Raw genomic sequence first — 21,191 nt, 5'->3', positions numbered from 1 at the left:
AATTAGAAATGTGTACATCTGAGGGACAGTGGACTGATTAAGATAGACAGGCAAGGCCAAGATGGTTTAAACATGCACAGAGAAGAGATGGTGGATATACTGGACAAAGGATTTTAAGGATGGAGCTGCCAGAAAGGGAGTTAAAGAGGAAAACCACAGAGAAGTTTCATTGATGTAGTGAAGGAAAATGTGGAGGGTTGGTGTGACAGAAAAAGATGCTGGGGATAGGGTGAGATGGAGGCAGATTATCCACTGTGGCGACTCCTAAAGAGAGCAGTTGAAAGAAAAAGAAGATATCTTCAAATGCTGTAGCAAGGGCATCAAATATATGTCAGTCTTTTATGCATCTCTAAGTCAGCAGAACAGAGGATCTCTCAAAAGAATTCATTCAAGTGACACCAAGTTAGCTGCATCATCTGGCTGTCTAGCAGTCCTCATTAATTCCTTATTATTATCCTTATTATTTCTTTTTTCAAAGCTTGCCAGGCATTAAATGAGTTGCTTGTGAGATTGAAATGACAAATATGATTTTACCAAAAAACTATGTAAACAAATACACATGAGATCAATCCCTTTCTGTATTGATCCAGCCGCTGGATTGGAGTGACTGTAGCTCAGGAGGTACAGCAGGTCATCTACTGATTGCAAGGTTGGTGGTTAGATTCCTGGCTCCCCCAGTCTGCATGCCAAATACTAACCCCCACTTGCTCTCCGATGCATGAATGCGTATGAATGTATGTTAGTTAGGAAGCACTGACAAAGCATAGACAACAGTGCTTGTGTGTATGAGTGAATGTTGCGCTTTGAGTACTCCAGGAGAGTAGAAAAACGTTATATAAGAATCAGTCCATTTACCATTCCTTTCTCTCAGAAATGAACTGATTGTTTGCAACTGATGATGCTTTTACTGAATTTCAGTTTCAGAATACTTAACAATGAACCTTCTGCACATTTTGAATCTTTGATAAAAATATTGCTGAAGATGATCTAATATTGAACATATCAGTATAATTACAAAGTAAACACAGAAAACTCTGATGTGGGATTAGTAGGGATGGAAATTTAGTGATTCAAATGTCATTATCGACATCACTTACCGATTTGATTCTTTATTGATTCTGATTGATTCTTATGTACTGCAAGGAGAAATAACTACTCATTACTACTCATTACATTACATTTGCATTTCTCTGTAAAATGACCTGAAATGCATCATCTCCTAATTTAACAATTTGAACCATTTAACAATAAAAACCTAAAGTCTTCAAGTTGTCACACACAAATCCATATCCCATTGAATACACGGTGGCCAGAGTGATTCTACTTTTTGAAACATGAACAGGTAGAAATGCGGGCTACAGCCAAGCTTCAGTTTGCTACCTGCTGAAGTTTAGGGTCTGGCTGTTGGGCTGGGTTAGGCATTCACTTAGCTTTAACATTATTCTGGGTTACTGGCTAGCTTAGCATTAGCATGCTGTCTGTGCAGATGCTTACAAAGAGACAAAGTTGTGTTAGCAACCCAATGCAGCTGTTATTGTCCTGGATGCAGTTTTCCGTTTAACATTTCGCTCTTGTTTTATAGTGCAATGAAATATAAATAAAATGTCCATATCCACGCTGCATCACCAATTCCCTCCCCCACACACTAAGTGAAATCAGCTGATTGTAGCACAAGTGCAGTTGGAACCAATGAACAGGATGAGCAGGCAAGCAGAATAACAATTCCAAGGAAATGAACTACTGGGAACCAGTTCTCTATAAGATTCCCATCCCCAGGAATTAGAACTTTTGCCACTGCCACGGCATCCTACTTACCCAACCACACTCAGACTTACGGCAAGCATTGTTATATGTCACCCAGAAAAAAAAAATGTGTGTTCAATCAATAGATTAATTTTCAAGTCGCTTTAAAAAGCAGTCTCATAACAATGAATACACTCATTGTCATGGTAAACTGTGTGGCTGGCAGGATGAAGGACCCAAATGCAGAACTTGTACACGTAAAAGTAAACTTAAAATGGCAGCTTTATTTGCTGGGAAAAATAATCAAACCCAAACTAAGAACTAAACACTGGGAAGCTAGAAAACTAAGACAAAGAGTAAACACACAGCAAAGAGGGCACAACGCAACAGACAGAGGAAAACACAGGGCTTCAATACACAAGAAGGTAATGAGGGAACGAAACACAGGAGAAGAGCACAGCTGGGAATAATCACACATAATGAGACAAACAGGAAGCAAAACTAAATATACTGCACATGGGATAAGGACTATCAAAATAAAACAGGAAGCATGACAAATATGTGAATGCAGACAAGACACTTTAACAGTATGAATGGGGGAATGAAAACAGAGACAGGACTAGAAACTGAGACATGGAGACATGAGTGACCAGGGGAACAGAGGGAACTAGAAACACTGAGACAAGAGTAACTAAACGTGGAACACAGGTAAGACACAGAAACCAACCGACCCAGGACCATGATACTCATGTTTTCTAAAATACCATATCTGGGGCCAAAGTACTTGTTCTTCATAAATATACTCCAGTATGTCCTGCTCTAGAAGTAGTAAGTCAAAAGTTTCTATTGCAAAATATGATCATGTGATCATAATCAACCATATGTGTACAGTCATCCAAAAAAGACAAAGACACAAACAAATAAACAAACCAAAAAACATCTGTTTGCACAATAAACATTAACATTAATAACACTGAGAAGTCAGTTCAATTCATGCTGTATAATAAATGAAGATGTTATCGAGTTGCTGCCTCAGTGCTGCTCGGGAAACGCTCATTTGTGTCCAAAGTTACTTCATACGTCACTGTTAATCCTAAATGGGGTGACATTCATGGCTAAGTGTATAATACTCTGGAGATGTCTGTTAATCAAAGCCTAAGAATAGATCCCTGCTCAGTGTGGGTTAAACCCTTTGATCTGAAAGGAAATGTTTAAAATAAATCATCAACCTCTCGACATTTCAGTTAATTGTAAACTCTAGCAGTTTATAGAACTCCAGAAGCACTGGGGAATAAAACATTTCAGCTTCTGAGATGATTGTTTGCAATTCCCCCTGCAGTTGAACACAAAGATGTCAGAAACAGTATAAGTTTCCATAATTTGGGGTTTTGGCTGCACTCGCTCTGGCTTTTGTTACATGAATGAATGAGGACAAATGCAAAAATCCTTAACATAGATCACATAATTGTGCCTCTTTCATTGACACCTCTAATCTCAGGCTCAGTGTCTGTATGACTCAAGCTCAGAGATCTAAGTTTAAGCACTTCCAAGCGGGAACTCTCTTATGGGAATTATTATTGCACCACTTGAGAGACAGCAAAAGTTTAATTTGAAGTTGGAAGCAACACAACATGTATGAGGAACACAAAACAGCTTGAGGTAAACAACTTAATATAAAACTTGGTGCATATACACTTCAAAGGACCTGTTAAAAAGGCCTGTGGAAACAAATATGGAACAGAATGAAGAGTCTGCAGTCTTCTGACAGTCCTGTGAGAAACATGGACAGGACAGGATTGTAAGTTGTAAGCTGCAGCTAACGGCAGTGTCATGCTTAAACTAACTTGTATAACACACTGTCAGAGCTTGCTGAAAATCAAAAGGTTTTCATACTGTTCCAAATGGCCACACTTAATGGCAGTGAAAAGTGAGCTGTCATAGAGAGTGACGATCCATTTATCCATCCTGGGTCTGCATTTAGGAAGTGCCCAGGAAGCATCCCAGTCAAATGCCTCCTTTGACCTTGAAGTACTTAAACTCTCCAACCCAGAGTAGGCAATCTACCCTTTTACAGCCGAAAAAAGGGTAGATTTTCTCACCCAGGAGCATGTTAAATATAAAGATTGTTTTTAATACTTAGATGAAAATCTTTGTGACTGTTTCTATTGTAGATCCAGCACAAAGTACTATATTTCCTCTACCAGGCTTTTGGCTGAGTCAGAACAAAGCGCAGAGCCCTGCACACTTCAGATTTCATCCTGCTACTTCTATCAGCATTCACATCATCACTAAACACTATGATCCAGCTCAATGCATACCCATGATATAATATCACATCCACATATTTGACATTAATGTTGGATGCTTCAGCTGTTTATGATCTTCTCCATACTTTTCTCTTCCCATTATTTTGTTAGAAGATTTTTTTTCAGATCCGTGCAGGCTCTTTCAGATAGTTTCTGTCAGAATCTAATCTGGCCCTCCTGGCCCTCTCTGTTTCTTTTTATAAAGGTGTCCCTTGATTGTACACTTGAGAGTGTTCTTGACTTGGTTAGAGGTTTTGAAGTTGTTTTTCTTAACCATGGAAATAAGCCATCATTCACTTTAGTTGTCTTCTTTGGTCTTTCGGGGCTTTTGAAGTTGTTGGGCTGGTCAGTGCATTAAATCCTTTCAAGAATGAACCAGATTGTTGATTTGGCCGCTCCTAAATTTGTTCCTGATTAGTTTATTTTGTTTTTTTTCAGTCTAATGGTCAATTGCACCAACATGTCTTTGGGCCTCCTATTTCAAAGTACACTGAAAATCTGTACAACACAAAGTCAACACTTCAGATATCATGTCTGCTTCATGAAATTCCATGAGGGAACAGGCACCATCTGGCCATGGAACTGCTTGTCAGTTAATTGTTGCACTTATTTTGAGCCTCTGAAAATGGGGGACTGTGTGTAAAAATGATTGAAATTCCTAAACAGTTAATGCAAAAATCTTTAAATCTGTTGAATTAAGTCCTGCAGTCTGCACTTCAACCACATGTTGGTTGTTTGGTTTCAAATCCATTGTGGTGGTTTACAGAGAAATTATGGAGCTAACTGTAAATGGTGAACCACTGACTTTTTAAGTAAAATGGATTAAAAAATTTTTTTACACTACATGGTCAAAAGTAGTGGGCAAACCTACACATTGCACCTACAGGAGCAATTCAGCCTTCAAAACCCATGAAATGAAGCTCCCAGTGCACAGGTTTTGTCCTGATGTTAATACCAGCGGATGTTTGGAGCTCTGCAGTCGAGTCAGCAAAGCATTGGGGAGTTTTACTACTCTGCAGCTCAGCACTTGGCCAACCCAGCATTTACCTCTACTTGGTTTGTCACTTTTGCTTTTCTAAACATTTCCACTTTGCAATAATATCCCTTACAGTTAGTTGATTATAGAAAATCTAAGTCAGAGGTCATTTCACAATCTGGCTTTTCTATTCACTTTTCCTGTTACAGTACCACACTCAAATTGATAAGCTCTTTAGAATGTGGTAATGGGACGAAAAACACCAGAATTAGAAAATTAAGAGGTGTGGTCCAATACTTTTATCTGATATAGTGCGTTTATACCGAAACAATCCACATCTGTCACCTTAAGACAAAAGGTTGATTCTGTTCATCTGGACGTAGCGTTTTCAGTGGGAGAAACGTTTTGTCACTCATCCAAGTGACTTCTTCAGTCTTAGCCTGGGTTTCCCCAATCTTATAAACAGTACATTTGCACAATGACTGAAACTAGCACCAGTGAATGAACAATCGGCTGAGAGGTCAGTTTCTTGATCATTAACATGCAAATTGTTATGACCATTGATCAATGGCCATGAGTACCATTTACAAAGAGTTGTGGAATGCCTGCAATTACACCATTGTAAGATGGCGAAAGACGTACCCTTAGGCTTCCTGCTCAATTCCAAGGTGGTCTTTCTCTTTTAATCTAAGACACTTCATATTGCAAAACTATGCAAATTAGTGGTGTAGAAGTACAGAGTGGTTAAAAATAAAGTAAATTTGTACTTACATACATAAATATTTGAGTAGATTCATGCATTTCATTACTAAATTGCTATAATGTAGTATTGGCAGTGGGTGCACTTCAAAGCATCCACATCTGTTTTTTCCTGTGTATAGTAAGCCCACGTGCTGTCACTGTGTCAGGATATGCCAGTGTCCTAATTCACACTGTCATCGTGCACCAAGTCTTTAGAAAAGCAGCAATTTTAGCACATTTGGTTCCCATTTTGGCATCCTCTCACCTTTACAGCTTCATAGAGCTTCTATATGGAGCTTTCAATACGTGGTACAGGTACAACCAACGGCATACAGTGCACTCTAATATTAGATATGTCTGACTTTTAATGAATTTACCTGCCGCTTTATATTGTAGTAAGTTGATTTAAATTCAACCCTACAAGCTGCCAGATCATTTTTGCTCTGCACCTGAAATTCAATAATTAAATCAGGTCTCCCTTCAGCTATTCTCTTTTTGACTGTCAACAATGCTGCAGCTGAGAAAACAGATAGGACTCCGGTTTGGGTTTGTTCGTTCTCTGCCATGAAACTGAATTATTTTGTAACTGTTCTCTTTGTTCTGTAAGGATTAGACCTCTCTGATGACAATCCTCCCACATACAGTGTGCTTAAGAAGACGTTTCCCTCTCACCAGATTTAAATTTGAGGATCCAGTTTTGTCTATAATCAGTGAGAAATATCTGCAATCTTGGAGAATGCATTTTCCTAATCCTTGATGACAGTTTAGTCCTTGTATAAATCTTTTATTTCGAGCTTAACCCCAGCAGGTAGTTAACTGCAAGCTTGTACCCACTATGTAACCATTGTTTTTACTCAGAACTTTACTTTAATCGCCTTATCCACAGTAGATCTTACCCCCCTCACAACAAGATGCTCTTGACAGGGAGTGGTTTGAAAAGCATTGTTTCTCAGGCTGTGATTAATTCTGGCTTAGTGTGGATGGAAAGCCATGAGAGAGGAGAAGAGGCTCTTTTATAATTAGCTGGTTTAGCGGAGACATAACAAGCTTTTTTTTTTAATCTAATTTTTTTGCTGCACATATTTGTCTTTAATGAGATTAATTATGGTTATTTTGCTTTTAAGTATTACAAAAAGCATGCAACCTTTATCCTGGAACTGTCACAGACAGCCAAAGGGATCCAAAAGAAGATTGTGGTACAGACGAGAACAGTTTATCACCAGGTTTGCGGTTTAATTACATTTAATTAGGGTTGCCCAGAGATTGTGGGTTGCAGAAGGTAAGTATGAGTGAGTGATCAAAGGTATGCTGAATTAGCTGAGCATGAACTGGCTGAAAGAGGGAGTTGCAGGATGAGGTTAACTATGCAGCTCACTGAGCGGTGCAGAGCTGGGCAGGAAAGTTTTCATATGCCCTACTATATAGTTGTAGTGCAAAGGGAAAACAGCTGCCAAGGGCAAGGGGAGATGTACACAGGGCGCCAGTCCACCACAGAGGTGTTTCATATGTTCTAGTTCAAAATTAAGGACTGAGGTTTCCTCTCCTCTCACTGTTGACTAGGGCAGTGTCCACCATACCAACAAGCAGCTAGAAGTGGTGGCAGGGACTAACTTCTGTATAGATTAAATTAACTAAAGCAGAGGTGCAGAATTGCATCTAAGCTTTATTAAGGCATTTGCATTTTTCTAAACAGAGAGGGGACCAAAAATGTGGCTGTACAAGAAAAGTACGGATATCAGAATTATCCAGTGGACATCAAGTGTTCAGTGTCTGCATACAATTTTCAAGACAATCCATGCAGTAGGTTTTGAGTTATTTCATCCCAAAGAAAGACTGACACTTCTAGTCATAATGGAGCCAACAGATGAAGACATGAACTGTAAAACATGCATCGTCTGTGTGTTTGGTTGTGACCTGCTGTGTTAAAACAACCCCACAATTCATAGCGCCAACCCATGAGATACCAACTCATTGAACAAACACTGAGTGAGATGATAGATGATTTGAAGCATCCCTCCACACAATCCCCTTTGTCATTTCTGAATCCTCGACTTCAGGAACATCAGACCGAGTCAGCCTGACAGCCACACAGTCCAACCATCCAGGGGTCTCTGCGAATGCACCCCTGTTTCACTATCGCTTCCCAGGGTTACGACGGGTTGCGGATTATCTGATTAGATGAGTGCAGTTGGTTTTGTGGGACAGAAAAACATTATCATAATGGATTAGACATGGTGGCTTTATACAGATGAAGTGAGGCACAAAGAGAAAATGGGAATTTCACTCTGACAGAGTCACTGCTCTGTCTCACATAAATGTCAGCAGCCACTACACTGCTTAAAAATCACCTGCAGGGCTCATGACTGAGTGCTGAGCTGTTTAATCTACTATATAATGAAGATTATATCAGCCTTTATTTATATATATAGATATATATCTTTATATCTCTCTCTCTATATATATATATATATATCGCTCTCTCTCTCTCTCTCTCTATATATATATATATATATATAGAGAGAGAGAGATCAAGGCTGCACTCCTTGATCTGAGTGCAGCCTTTGACACCATCTCTCATCCCATTCTTCTTAGCAGATTAGCTTCTATTGGTCTCTCTCATACTCCACTAGCCTGGTTTAAATCATACCTGTCTGACCGCACTCAGTTCATTCAATTAAAATCCTTCACTTCTCAGCCTTCTCCTCTATCTACTGGGGTGCCCCAGGGATCTGTCCTCGGGCCCCTTCTTTTCATCATTTACCTTCTTCCACTCGGACATATTTTTCGTAAATATAATATTCAGTTCCACTGCTATGCCGATGACACCCAGCTTTACCTCTCTACCAAACCCGATTCTACTCTTCCTCCATCCTCCCTTATCCTCTGCTTAGCTGAACTCAATTCCTGGTTCTCCTCCAACTTCCTTAAACTCAACAGCAATAAATCAGAACTTCTCCTGGTCGGCACTAAACGACTGCTATCCAGAATTAACAATTTCTCTCTCACCATCAATAACTCACTGGTCCCTATCTCTCCCTCTGTGAAAAGCTTGGGTGTCATTCTTGATAGCACATTATCCTTTAATTCACATATCAATAATGTCACACGTGCAGCATATTTCCAACTCCGTAATATCAATCGCCTCCGCCCTTTCCTCACTCCTCATGCCACTGCCATTCTCGTCCATAACCTTGTTATCTCTCGAATTGACTACTGTAACTCACTATTATTTGGCCTTACACAAAAATCTATTAACAAGCTCCAACGTGTCCAGAACTCTGCTGCCCGTATTATTACTAGAACTTCCTCCACCCACCACATCTCCCCAATCCTGAAGCAGCTTCACTGGCTCCCGGTTAAATTTCGCATCCATTTTAAAATAATCCTCTATACATTTAAGGCTATTCATTCTCTCTCTCCACCATACCTCTCCGATTTAGTACAGATGAACTTCCCATCCTGGTGCCTCAGATCCTCATCTTCTCTTTCTCTCTCTGTTCCTTCCGCTCGTCTGATTACAATGGGGGGGGGGGGGGGGGGGGGGGGCAGGGCTTTTAGTTGCTCTGCCCCTCGACTTTGGAATTCCTTACCCCCCGACCTCAGAAATATTAGTTCATTCCCTCTTTTTAAGTCCACCCTCAAAACTCATCTGTTTAAAATTGGTTATGTTTAAACCTCTGTATGCTCTAACTTTTATCTATTATTCTTATTATTGTGTATATTTCCAGTTTCTGTGTTTTTATCTGTTGTACAGTGTCCTTGGGAGCTTTGAAAGGCGCTATTTTTAAATAAAATGTAATATATATATATATATATATATATATATATATATATATATATATATATATATATAGAGAGAGAGAGAGAGATATCTATATATATAAATAAATAAGGGCTGATGCAATAAAGGCTCTCAGCTACCCTATCTTCTGTTTGCAAACCAGCTCCTTCCTCCAGTGTCTGCTTTTGGGTCCACTCTAACAATCACACCGGCGCACCCCGCCATGACACTCTCAGCCTTCCTTTCTCTGTATCTTCATTCAAATTGGCAGACGTCCTGACAATGAACAGTAAGAGACAAAGGACTTAAATACACACATGAGGTGATCAGGGGAAGTGGAGACACATGAGAAAAACAGCTGACCAGGATAAACATAATGATGGACAGGAAATGTAAAGAGGAAGATTGAGAGGAAGGGAGGAAAATAGGTAAGGAACAAGATAGGGACAGAATAAATGGGGGTAGAAAGGCAGTGAGGAAGATAGGGAAGAAGACTGAGAGGGAAGTAGATGGAAGAAAATTAAGGGAAAGAGGATGGAGAGAGATAGGGTTGAACACGGAGGGAGATAGGTAGGAAGACATCAAGTGAAGAACTGTAGAAAAAGATGACGGGGGGAAGGGAAGGAAAGAGGGGACAGGGAGGGAGGGAGATAAGAAGAAGCGAGAAAGGAAGGTTGAGAAGAATGAGAAAGCTAGGGGGTCAAGGATGAAGGAAATCTTTGTCCTTAAACGGCAATTTGTTGTACAGTCAGCAGAAATCACACAACCATCAAGCAAAATGCAATAAATATACACAATTCTTTTAAAAATGAGCAACATTAACATTAAGAACACAATGAGTAGATAAAGAAGAAGATGGAGGGAGTGAGGGATGAAGGGACATATGGAGGAGGACAGGGAGGAAGAAGGGGGGGAGATAAGGCAGGAGGGAGAAAAAGGATGTTGATAGTCTAGTCAACAGGATAATTTGTAATGCTTCTTTAATGAGCATAATAATTTTCAGTTCTGCTCTTGTAATAGGTAAAAATATGTTTCTATTGATACATAATAACCTTTAGAAACAAGCGATTGTTTCTGTACGTGTAGAAATCTCATTAGCTTCATCGGTTTCTCTACATACATCTTTGCTGCCCTTTGTCACTTTTACATAATTCAGTAGCTTTCTATCATACACTGGTTTCTTTTTTCTCAACTGTTCTCTGATGTAATCCCACAGGCTGCCTTACTGTTTCTGCCTGCTTGTTACCTGAAATCACAAAGGTGGGAAAAATAAGGAAAAGTTTACTTGGAGATAAATTATCTGAATTTCAGGAGTGTGACCACGCCTCTGAACACGCCCCTTCCGGTTCTCATCTATATATGACCACTCAGTTCTACAAGCTGTTCGTTCTTGTTTTCATGCCCCACCCTCCGTTTTTCAGTTCTTTCACTTCTCATTAGTACATGGGGATCTGCCAGGCCCGGGAGCTGCCGCAAGTCCCCTCAGAGGACTTCCCCGAACTGCAGCTCAATTCATGTTTAAGCCATTCGCCTTTATCTACTAAAAAATGCTAAAATGGGGACGCGGGCCCAGCTAGAGAAATATTTTAAATGGATTAAACTGTCAGGAACCAAGGTTTACACTCACAGATGGGACCCAAAGGCAAACTCAATACAAAATTCACGGGAACTATGTACAGATTTATTTCTTTAACATAAATGTCCAGGAACAACCAAGGGAACGAGAATATAACTCAAGCTGAGGAAACCGGGAACTGAAATGCCCTGGGAAGCCGTGATCGGGATCGTGGGAAGATGCAACAGAAAGGGGAAACAATTACTTGGGTGCAGGAGAACGGAGAGTCAAAACTAAAGAAGAATTAGAATGCTGCGGCTTATAATCAGAGTCAGACCGTGGGGCTCGGAGGGGAGAGTGTCCGTGGGAAAATCCTAGCAGGGAAAGACGGAGACCGAGGGAGTTCTCTTGCACGCAGAACAGGCAGGAGGGCGTAATATTAACACAGGTAACAAAATGCCTGAAAAACTCAGAGCTTAGGAGACCCAAGTTATTACCAAGAGTGACTAACGGACTGGGGTGGATCAGCCGTCCGCGCTGGGTGAAATAGCCCTGCTGCCTGGGATGGAATACAGGTGTGATGCTGATGGTCCAACCCGAGGGCGTGGCCACTGAGGCAACACGAACACTCCCCAGATACTGCTCCCACGGACCATGACATAAACTACTAGACTAGAGTCTTATTTTACCTTTTTAAATGACCTGATTTTGGATCATCTTTTTGTTTTTTACCGTGTTTTTAAATGGGTCCCGCCCATGGACACTAACAAAAACAAACAGGCACAAAACAAACCCTGATGGAGTCATCCAGGGAGAACTGAGAGACTCTGGGAACAAACTAAGAATAAACTAATCAGCAGTTTGTAAACTGGTGCTAGGGCAGATTTTAATAATAAACACATCTTTAAAATTGTCAGTTTTCATCAGGTTCTCACATTAATTGCAATTACCACAACAACAACTTCCAATTTTCTGGTTTGGAGCAGAAAGAGGCCCCCAGACTAGTTTGTCCTTGATTGTTGCCGTGCGTCTGAAGCGGATTCCTGGGAGTTCAGTAAAAATCTCTCATAAAGTATTATTACTCTCAGCAGTTTCCCTTTTTTTCTTTCTAATCTTTTTGATGCTGTAGCATGCGGCAAAGTAAGGTCTATGAGCTTGCTCTTGCTTTGGTTTAGAGCTGATCAATTTGCTTCTCTCGAGTTATAAAACTTTGTTATGAGCCAGTGTGAACACCTGAGATTTATATCTGTGCGAAATGCTGCTCATAGACTGGATTCTGGAGTCCTGATCAGAATGTCTCAGTCTCACATCCTAAAAGAGATTTTCTCAATGAGAAGGTAATGAAAACTGTCTGCATGTTACATGGGGTTTCGGATAGTCCTATTTCTGATGATTTAGGTTTGCAGGCATCCTTCGTTGTCCTCTGAAATCCATCCAAAAAGTTAATGGCCTGTAGGTAATAATCCAAGCTGAACTTCAGATTTTCATTCAGGGTTTTTCTGTGCTTGACAAATACAAACATATCATCGTTGTGTCTTCTGCACCGCACAGTTTTTTGTTTGGAAAATGTTAAGTTTCTGCCATTTTCCTAATAACAGATATGTATAGTAGATGGAAAACATGCATCCATAGCTGTCATCTTTTCCTGACTTAGTTTGTCCTGAAAAGGTATTATTTTGAAGAACCCACTCACAAGTGGACATAAGGTCAATCCGTCTGCGCCTCAAATGGTATCTTAAGGCCATCGGACCTACATCATGTGCTATATTACTTTTTATATATCTAGGTTATCATAAAGTGCAATTCTAGGAAAGAACATGAAACCCCAAACTGAACAAGCTCACTGAAATGAGTCACCAGATTTGAGAAAGTAGAGCAACTTGGAGATTTGGCAATAAAAAATTATATCTTAAGTGACTTACTGCTTATTTTCTCACATACAGCCTCTGGTATACTTTTCCCTTTTTCAGTCACCAGTTAAGAAAGTATTTATTACATAAAGGGTCACAAATACAATCAAATGAATGGCAGCACTAGGACAAAATTTGCCTCACCAACATCCTGCCGAGTGCAGAGCAGTAATCTCCATTTCAGATGCAGGGGGGCTGTGTTTATGTTTTACTCAGAAATCACTCTAGCCTCCGAAACTGTTTTATGTTCCTCGAAGTTTATGGTGCCTGAGGATTTGATACTTTTTTCCTTTTTTTCAGAGAAGAGATTTCCTGCTTAAAATGTATTTGACATTTATTTTGATCTCACCTCAGCCTTTGGGGTAAATGAAGAAAAATATCTGCTTACATTGCCTTTTTAATTCATCACTGCTGTTGACATTTATCTGAGATTACTGCAGATATTTGGTGCAGTACACGCTCCGTTTATCAGCACAATTAAAATTGATCAGACAAGCTACTCCATCCAATCATCCACTTTCTCCTGTCAAATCTGTCAACTCAGTGAAAAATGAATTAGTCCGTTATACACCGGCGAGTAATCCGCGGTTTATATAGAATGTAGTTGATGAAAAAAAAAGTGAAAGCTTTTAATGTGGGCCAATCACAGCTACAAGACTGTGGACGGGACTTGTCAGCTGGTGTTATGCATCACTTTGGATTTATTAGGTCAGGATTAATATAAATACCCAATTTTAATTATACGAGAGTGAATCAGGTCACCTGAATGTACTGTGTTTGCACATGAAGGCCTGAGGTTTAAATGCGTCTGCTCCGTTCTTCATAAATAAAACAGCAGGATGTATGTCACGCTGCAGGGAACTCTTCATAACATTGCTGGAGTTCAGGGCTTTTTGAGATGTACTCAGTCTTTCATAAACATGCGAGATGCTGAGGCTGTTGACGGACGACTGAAAAGCATTAGATCTCATTTTTCCTTCGTGGTGCACATAAAGACACCAGATAATGTTGGTACTTTAACAGAGATAATACAAACACTGATGTAGCATATAGCGTAATATCTACATAGCTTATTGGAGCTCAGATTCTTTTTCCAAATGTAAATATATTATTTACATATCTAGTATTTCTACTGTATTTCTCAAAAAAATGTTTTTAAATGATTATTTCTTTTACTTATCTATTTTATATGTGGATTGTTCTGTTTGACATCTGTTGTTGACAGTAAAGCATACATTTCATTGTACAGGGAAACATGTTTCTCTGCTGTGCGTATGACAATAACTTTGAAACATAATGATTGTGATTGATGGCGAGGGGATCATCACAGTAATTGCGAATCATCCTGAATGGCACAAAAATGTCTGAAACAAACTGTAATGTCAGTTTAATAGTTGTGGAGGTATTTGTGATCAAATGCGGCAATGGGGACTAAACACACAAACATACACACACTCACACACACTATCAGAAAACACGAGAAGGTTTTCAGACTCAAAACAAAGTTTGCTTCCTGTTTCACAGTCTGAGCCCTGAAGACGAGAGAGAATGGAATAGTGATTCGTTGCTATTTTTCCAGATTGGTGTGACAGATTGGCAGAGCTAATCAGCTGAAGCTAATTAATTAAAAGTCCAGCATTGAAAATATACTCAAGTAACATTCAGAATAGTCGTGTTTTAATAGTTAAGTTAAACAAATCTCAAGCCACATATCATTTAAGATTAGACTTAAAACTTTTCTTTTTTCATAAAACTTTATAAACTTGATAAAACTGCCCCTCCCTGAGGCTGGTTCTGCTGGTTTCTTCCTGTTAAAAGGGAGTTTTTCCTTCCCATTGACGCTTGTGCTTGTTCATAAGGGGCTGACTGATTGTTGGGATCTTCACCTTGCAAAATAAGCAAGGCTGCACCTATTTCCCATTTGTAAACATATGAGGGGTAGCTTAAGACTTTTGAACAGTACTGTACATTTTGTAAAAATTGCAATTGGGAAAGCCACTAAGTAAAGCTGTAAATGTTTGCATAAATTTAGTGAATTTAACCTGTTCTAATTACCTATGAAGTTTAAAATATAAGTACAAACTTTTAGGATGCGGTTTGTGGAAGTAGAGTTATTCTAACTAAAGCTTGACAAAAGAGATGTTCAGCTTTGCAGCTGGATTTTGCACTAAATCTTGAGCACCTGAATGTCTATACTGTCAGCATTGTGACAGTGTTATTAATAACTTTCTGCTGCTTCTCCCTCTGTCTCTGTTTGCAGGATGTAAAACAGAATGGGATGAGATCGGGTGCTGGCTGCGAGCTGAGGTTGGGCAGGTGGTCAATTTGTCCTGCTCTGAAGTCTTCCAGCATTTCTCCAGCAATCAAGGTTGGTTCCTGCACCAGCCTCAGTGAACACAGAAAAGCACAGATCCTCATAGCCAAATCATCTGATCACCAGCATTGTTAAAATAATATAATGTAAAAATCCGATTCTTGGATGCTGTGCTGTCGCACCAGTATTAGCTTTAGCTCTGCTGGATAATCAGCAGAGCTAAAGCAGGCTGGAGTCAATGCTGGAGAATCATAGCATGTATTCATGTATGTTTGTTGGCAAGAATACACACACACACACACACACACACACACACACACACACACACACACACACACGCACACACACACACACACACGCACACACACACACACACACACACACACACACACATCCTTTGACATCCTTTTCGGCTGCTGTCTCCTCAAAGAAAGTCCTTGTGACACCATGAGAAATAAATTCTTTCTTAATAATGAGCTTTTGCATTTAGCAATTTTTATATTTACACATACGTGTGTAAATAATGCACATATATCCACATTAAGATTTTTATTAGCTTTTTCTTTGGTTAAAACAATTACATGTTTTGCGACTATTAAACTGGTCCTTATAGGACAACAAGTAAACGTTTAAAATGACGCACACAGACAGCAATATTGGTCTGTTGTATTGTTACAGGACCATTAGAGGAGGGAAAGCCACATTAATTAACGAGTAATGCTCTTTCCTCCTTTACCTTGATGGAAATAACGGCTCATTATGATCTGAATTGCTGATCACCCAAACAAACAAGAGGCTTTGCTTTCAGCTGCACAGTTTGCAGCATTTGGACTCCAGTCGGTTTCTGTTTGCTCAGAGAAAATAACGAACAAAGAAAAAAATCCTCCTGTCATTTATTTTTATGCATCTTTGTTCTGCTAAACAGCAATTCTGCTATTACCTATGCGCTATCTCTGGCAAAGATATTTAAATACACAGTCCCACAAATACCAGATGAATTTCTCCTGTCACCCGCTGTATCCAAATGAACTTTAACCAAAAGCAGACGTCAGTGGACATAAAAGAATAAAAAGTTTTTTGACTCAAAGCACGATGGACCGAAATAGTCTCAGAGAAGAAATACTGGTGCAAGTGTACCGGACTGATGACTTAAAGCTTGTAGGTTAAAACAAGGCGTGTAAAGCAATTGTTGATGAAAATCTGGATCTTGCTGGTAGTGGTGTTGGTCACCCGCCACATCTCGGACCCATACAGGAGGACTGCTTTCACATTAGTGTTGAAGATGTGCTGAGATAAGGCTTTGGAGTTCCAGATGGGTCGCAGGGTGTTGAATGCAAGCCTTGCTTTGTTGATTTGTCTTCATCTGCGCCACCATCACTGTTGACTATGCTTCCTAGGTAGATGAAGCAGTCAGTTTCCACCAAGTGTTTTCCCTGTAGCTGCTGTGGATGTTCTTGTCGGTTGTTCAGCCGCAACACCTCTGTTTTTCTGACGTTGATCTTCAGGCCAGTCTTTTCTGCCTCCTCAGCGAGCCGGGTAAGCTTTTCATCAACAAGTGCTTTCGACACATCCTCAACATCAGATGGCCTGAGAAGATCTCGAACACAGACCTGTGTAAGAGAACCAGCCAGAACCCGGTCGGTCAAGACATCAAGAAGAGAAAATGGGGCTGGATAGGCCACACACTTCGAAAACCAATCGACAACGTCACAAAGCAAGCACTGGACTGGAACCCACAAGGAAAAAGGAAAGTGGGGAGACCCAAACAGACGTGGAGAAGATCTGTCGAGAGCGAAGTGAAGGCCGCCGGAATGACGTGGACCCAGCTGAAGAGAACGGCCCAGAACAGAGTCCGTTGGCGTGGTGTTGTTGTGGCCCTATGCTCCACCAGGAGTCTACAGGAAAATTGCTTTGATTGATTTGTAAAGCAATTATGATTCAATATTTAATTACAAAGGAATTAATCAGCTCATGGTTTCACAAGCATTTTGCAAATTTCTAAATATTCGTATTTTTTCCCCCTTTACACAGCTGCCGGGAAGCATATCATTTACTTAAAGTACGTCTCTTCGATATGTTTTTGTGAAAAAACTGCTGCAGTGTGAAAATAGGCTGCCCTGAGATTATGGATGAGGTTCTGCATATTGTTTAACTGTCCAGCCAGCAACTTCTGTTCCATCTCACAGTGTTGCTTTTGGTATCATTAGTCAAAAATCACTGTAAACTGCTGCTTTGTGCTGAACAACAGATATATTGTCAGAAGAAAGCACAGTGGAGACTTTAGACAATAAAGGACCAGATATTTCCAAAAGAGGTTGGAAGAGACCAAAGTGAGCTTCAATAGACTGAATAGAGGATTTGCTTCAAATATAATGGAGAAAAAGAAATTAAAAGATGATAATGGTGTAGCAGTTATTAGCCCTGAAGTTAAAAAGGAAAATATACCTGCAGAGTTTCAGTAGGTTTCAGTAGGTTTCATACAACACCTTTTTCTTCACTTTTCAAAAATCCTAAAAGTTAAACTCGACCAAAGGAGCCAGAGTGTAATTTCAACAGCATTTCACAACAAAAAGGGATGCGAATAACACATTTTAATTCAGGTAGATTTAAAATAGCTCGTATTGTCAGTCAGTTGTGTTGTAAAATGTATGAAAAGACTAAAAACCAAGACAGAAAAGGACACTTGGTGTAACAAAAAGGTTCACTGAGCTTCTAAACCCAGGCTGTCAAACAAACAGCCTGTAAGTCAGAACTAGCCCATCAGACTGTCCCACTGGAGGGATTTGAAAAGTGCCAAAATTATAGAGAAAGAGGGCATTTAGCAGTTTCACCCAAGCATCGTGTTGAAAGCTCATGGTCAGGAGACTGACTGAACATTGTTGAGATCTCAGGGTGTTCATCACCATGTTTTGCAAATGCATGGTGCATTACATGTGAACATTTTCAGCAGGTAGTTATATGTCTTTATAAGAAAGAAACAATTTGAAGGTGTTATTTACAGGTTCCCATGCAGTGGTTATGCGACCCATAAACTGAACTGAAATTGCCGCTTTCATTCTTGAGACAGAAAAAGTGGCTCCAAGTGGTTTGCACATTCCCCTTGCAAACAAAAAGACCTCCGGTTTATTCCTGGAAGGAAACACCAATCCTTTTGGGGTTGTGTCAGGAAGGGCACAAAAAATAATAACAGAACAACATTCATATATTTGTGCGATTGAAACACTTGAAATTAACTGTCTCCTTGCGTTCTCTCTTTGGATTCCCCACATTAGGGTATGTTTACAGGAACTGTACTGCTGACGGTTGGTCGGAAATGTATCCACCCTATGAGGAGGCCTGCGCGTTCAGCGATGACAGCGAGCCTGAGTCCGAGGTATACGGACATGTGGTTGTAATCATGCCAGTCAATGAAGGATGAACATATTGTTTCTGCTTCCTCTATCGCTGTTTCCTTTTTATGTCAGACCTATTTGTAGTTAGCTGTGAGGACCTTTGTTCCAGGAATAAATGTAAACAACTCAAGGGAAATTACAGGTCCTGAAATTGTTTATATATTTAAATAACCACACAGTTAAAAATACATCTTTTTCAGTGTTTCAGCATAATTACTGCTTTTTCTATCTAAAGCTTAAACAAATTATTATTCATTCATGAATCTTATAAAGAAAGAACCCTTGAAGTTGCAGCAATCTGAGTCAGACTCACAGCTTCAGACTTTTATTTTGATATTTTTCTAAACTAACGGTTTCTCTGTTTTCCTGTCTCCAGACGAGTTACCTTTATACCTTCAGACAGGTTTACACCGTAGGCTACGCCACGTCACTCATCTCCCTCATTACAGCCATCGTGGTGTTCGCAGCCTTCAGGTTAGACCAGAGCGGCACACACCACCATCTGCACCCACAAAAGGCCAATAAAAGGGGAAATTTCTATGATGCAGACACATTCAGGATTTGTGTGGTTAGGACAGCATCTTATAATTTTAGGAAAATAAGATAAGAGATAAGATAAGATAGAACTTTATTAATCCCTCGGGTGGGTTCCTCTGGGAAATTCGACTTCCAAAAAAAGCACAGCAACGACCAAAGTTACAGTTACAGAACTGTTATATATATATATATACACACACACACACACACACACACACACATATATAAATACAGAGACAAATATAAATAAAATATACAAAGGGGATAAATAGAATAAATAGGAATAAAAAATAAAAATACAAGTGAATTGCACATTTCAAGTATTGAGTCTATGCATATATAAATATGCATATATTCAGATGATAAAGCCTCAAAGAGCCTTTGTAGTACAGAGGATTATGAATCATCTTACACATGCAAATTCATGAAGTTGTTTACCTTCTTCTTCCGCCTTATGAAATATTAATTTACATGCAGTGTATGCTTTACGCTATTGTTACGCAGGAAGTTCCGCTGCACCAGAAACTACATCCACATCAACCTGTTCGCCTCCTTCATCCTGAGAGCCAGTGCCGTCTTCATTAAAGACACCGTGCTGTTTGCTGATGAGACCCTGGACCACTGCTCCATGTCCACGGTGAGGGCTCTAATTGATGTTTGCATCAAAATAGATTCCCACATGCTGTGTGATTGAGTTAACAGTGGAAACAGAGAACGAGGAGGGGAAGACACGTGGCAAAACGATGAGAGGGAAATACTCTCATTAGACTGATGAAATCTTTTAGCAACAATTTAAGATTTTTTTTTTATATTGGAAAAATGAGAAAATATAGGTTTAAATCTACAGTAGATAGATAGATAGATAGATAGATAGATAGATAGATAGATAGATAGATAGATAGATAGATAGATAGATAGATAGATAGATAGATAGATGAAGGTATAACCGTAGGAATGATTTCCTGAAGTGGTCTTTATGTTAGTGGGGTCTGAGGGAGAACGAACTCTGTTGGCTCTGTAGTGTGAAATGGAGTGGGTGTGTCCATGATGGACAATAGTTTGTCAATGCCCTCCTGTCCTTCTGTGACTCAAACGCCTCCAGATTCTGGCCACTGATGAATTTGTTGTTCCTGCTGGCATCTCTGGCACAGATGCCACCCCTCCAAGCAGACAGCAGCACTTGCTGCTAAAAATTGGTCTTGCCGTTTTGCCTCAAACACTGGAGGAACTGAGGTTCCTCAAAAAATAGAATCCAATCTGTCATTCATGTGAACACCCTATTACCTGTAGCCGTCCACTGCTTCAGTCACCCATCATGCTAATTGGCTTAGTCACCGGAAATCAACCACTATCTCTTTTGAGTGGCTGAATTTCAGAAGGAGGTGGTTTTCCGCCAAAGTACTACACATAGCTCTTCATCACCTCCCACTCCAGCCCTGTCCCTAATACACCCAACCACTGCAGTGTCATTAGACGACTTCTGCAGGTGGCATGATTCATTCATGTGCTGGAAGTCAGAAGGTTATAGAGTGAACAGGAATACAGACACTTCCGTCCTGTATATATTTTGTATCAGGATCTCCTTATATAGAATGTACTGAATATGCTTTTTTTTGCACATGTGTGTGTTGGATTTGGAGAAAAGGTTTGTTTCTTTTTTCATGAATTGATTTTAAAAAACAGCCTTTGTGTTTGTTCCTTATTACATGTTTTGGTCTCGGTGTCCATGCTTTTTATTGCTTTTTTGTCATCTTTGGTTTTTATTCTCTTGTGTATCTTTGTGGGTTTTTTTTTGTTTATCTTTGTTCACTTATTGTTTGGTGCTGGTTTTACACTTTTGTGTGTTTTTGTGGTTATGTACTGCACATCTTCCTGTTGGTTTATATCTCTAGATTTTGCTAATTTTGTGTTCCTTTTTTTTTTTATTGTTTTATAA

General features: G+C 39.7%; 1 protein-coding gene across 1 annotated transcript in view; it reads left to right on the top strand.

Moving 5' to 3' along the window:
* Positions 1 to 21,191, top strand: part of LOC146613270 (pituitary adenylate cyclase-activating polypeptide type I receptor-like) — a 41,008-nt gene that overhangs the window by 4,904 nt on the left and 14,913 nt on the right. The window contains exons 3-6 of the mRNA XM_085378047.1: positions 15,273 to 15,380; positions 18,599 to 18,699; positions 19,095 to 19,192; positions 19,760 to 19,892. Coding sequence (XP_085234173.1) covers positions 15,273 to 15,380; positions 18,599 to 18,699; positions 19,095 to 19,192; positions 19,760 to 19,892 — 440 coding nt within the window. The remainder of the gene's footprint in view (positions 1 to 15,272; positions 15,381 to 18,598; positions 18,700 to 19,094; positions 19,193 to 19,759; positions 19,893 to 21,191) is intronic.

This window comes from Diplotaxodon limnothrissa, linkage group LG18 (assembly GCF_057381915.1).
Source record: "Diplotaxodon limnothrissa isolate DT_005_m linkage group LG18, D_limnothrissa_male_GT1.1, whole genome shotgun sequence".
NCBI lineage: Eukaryota > Metazoa > Chordata > Actinopteri > Cichliformes > Cichlidae > Diplotaxodon > Diplotaxodon limnothrissa.
Note: the sequence above shows the minus strand (reverse complement) of the source record. Positions and strands in the feature narration are given on the sequence as shown.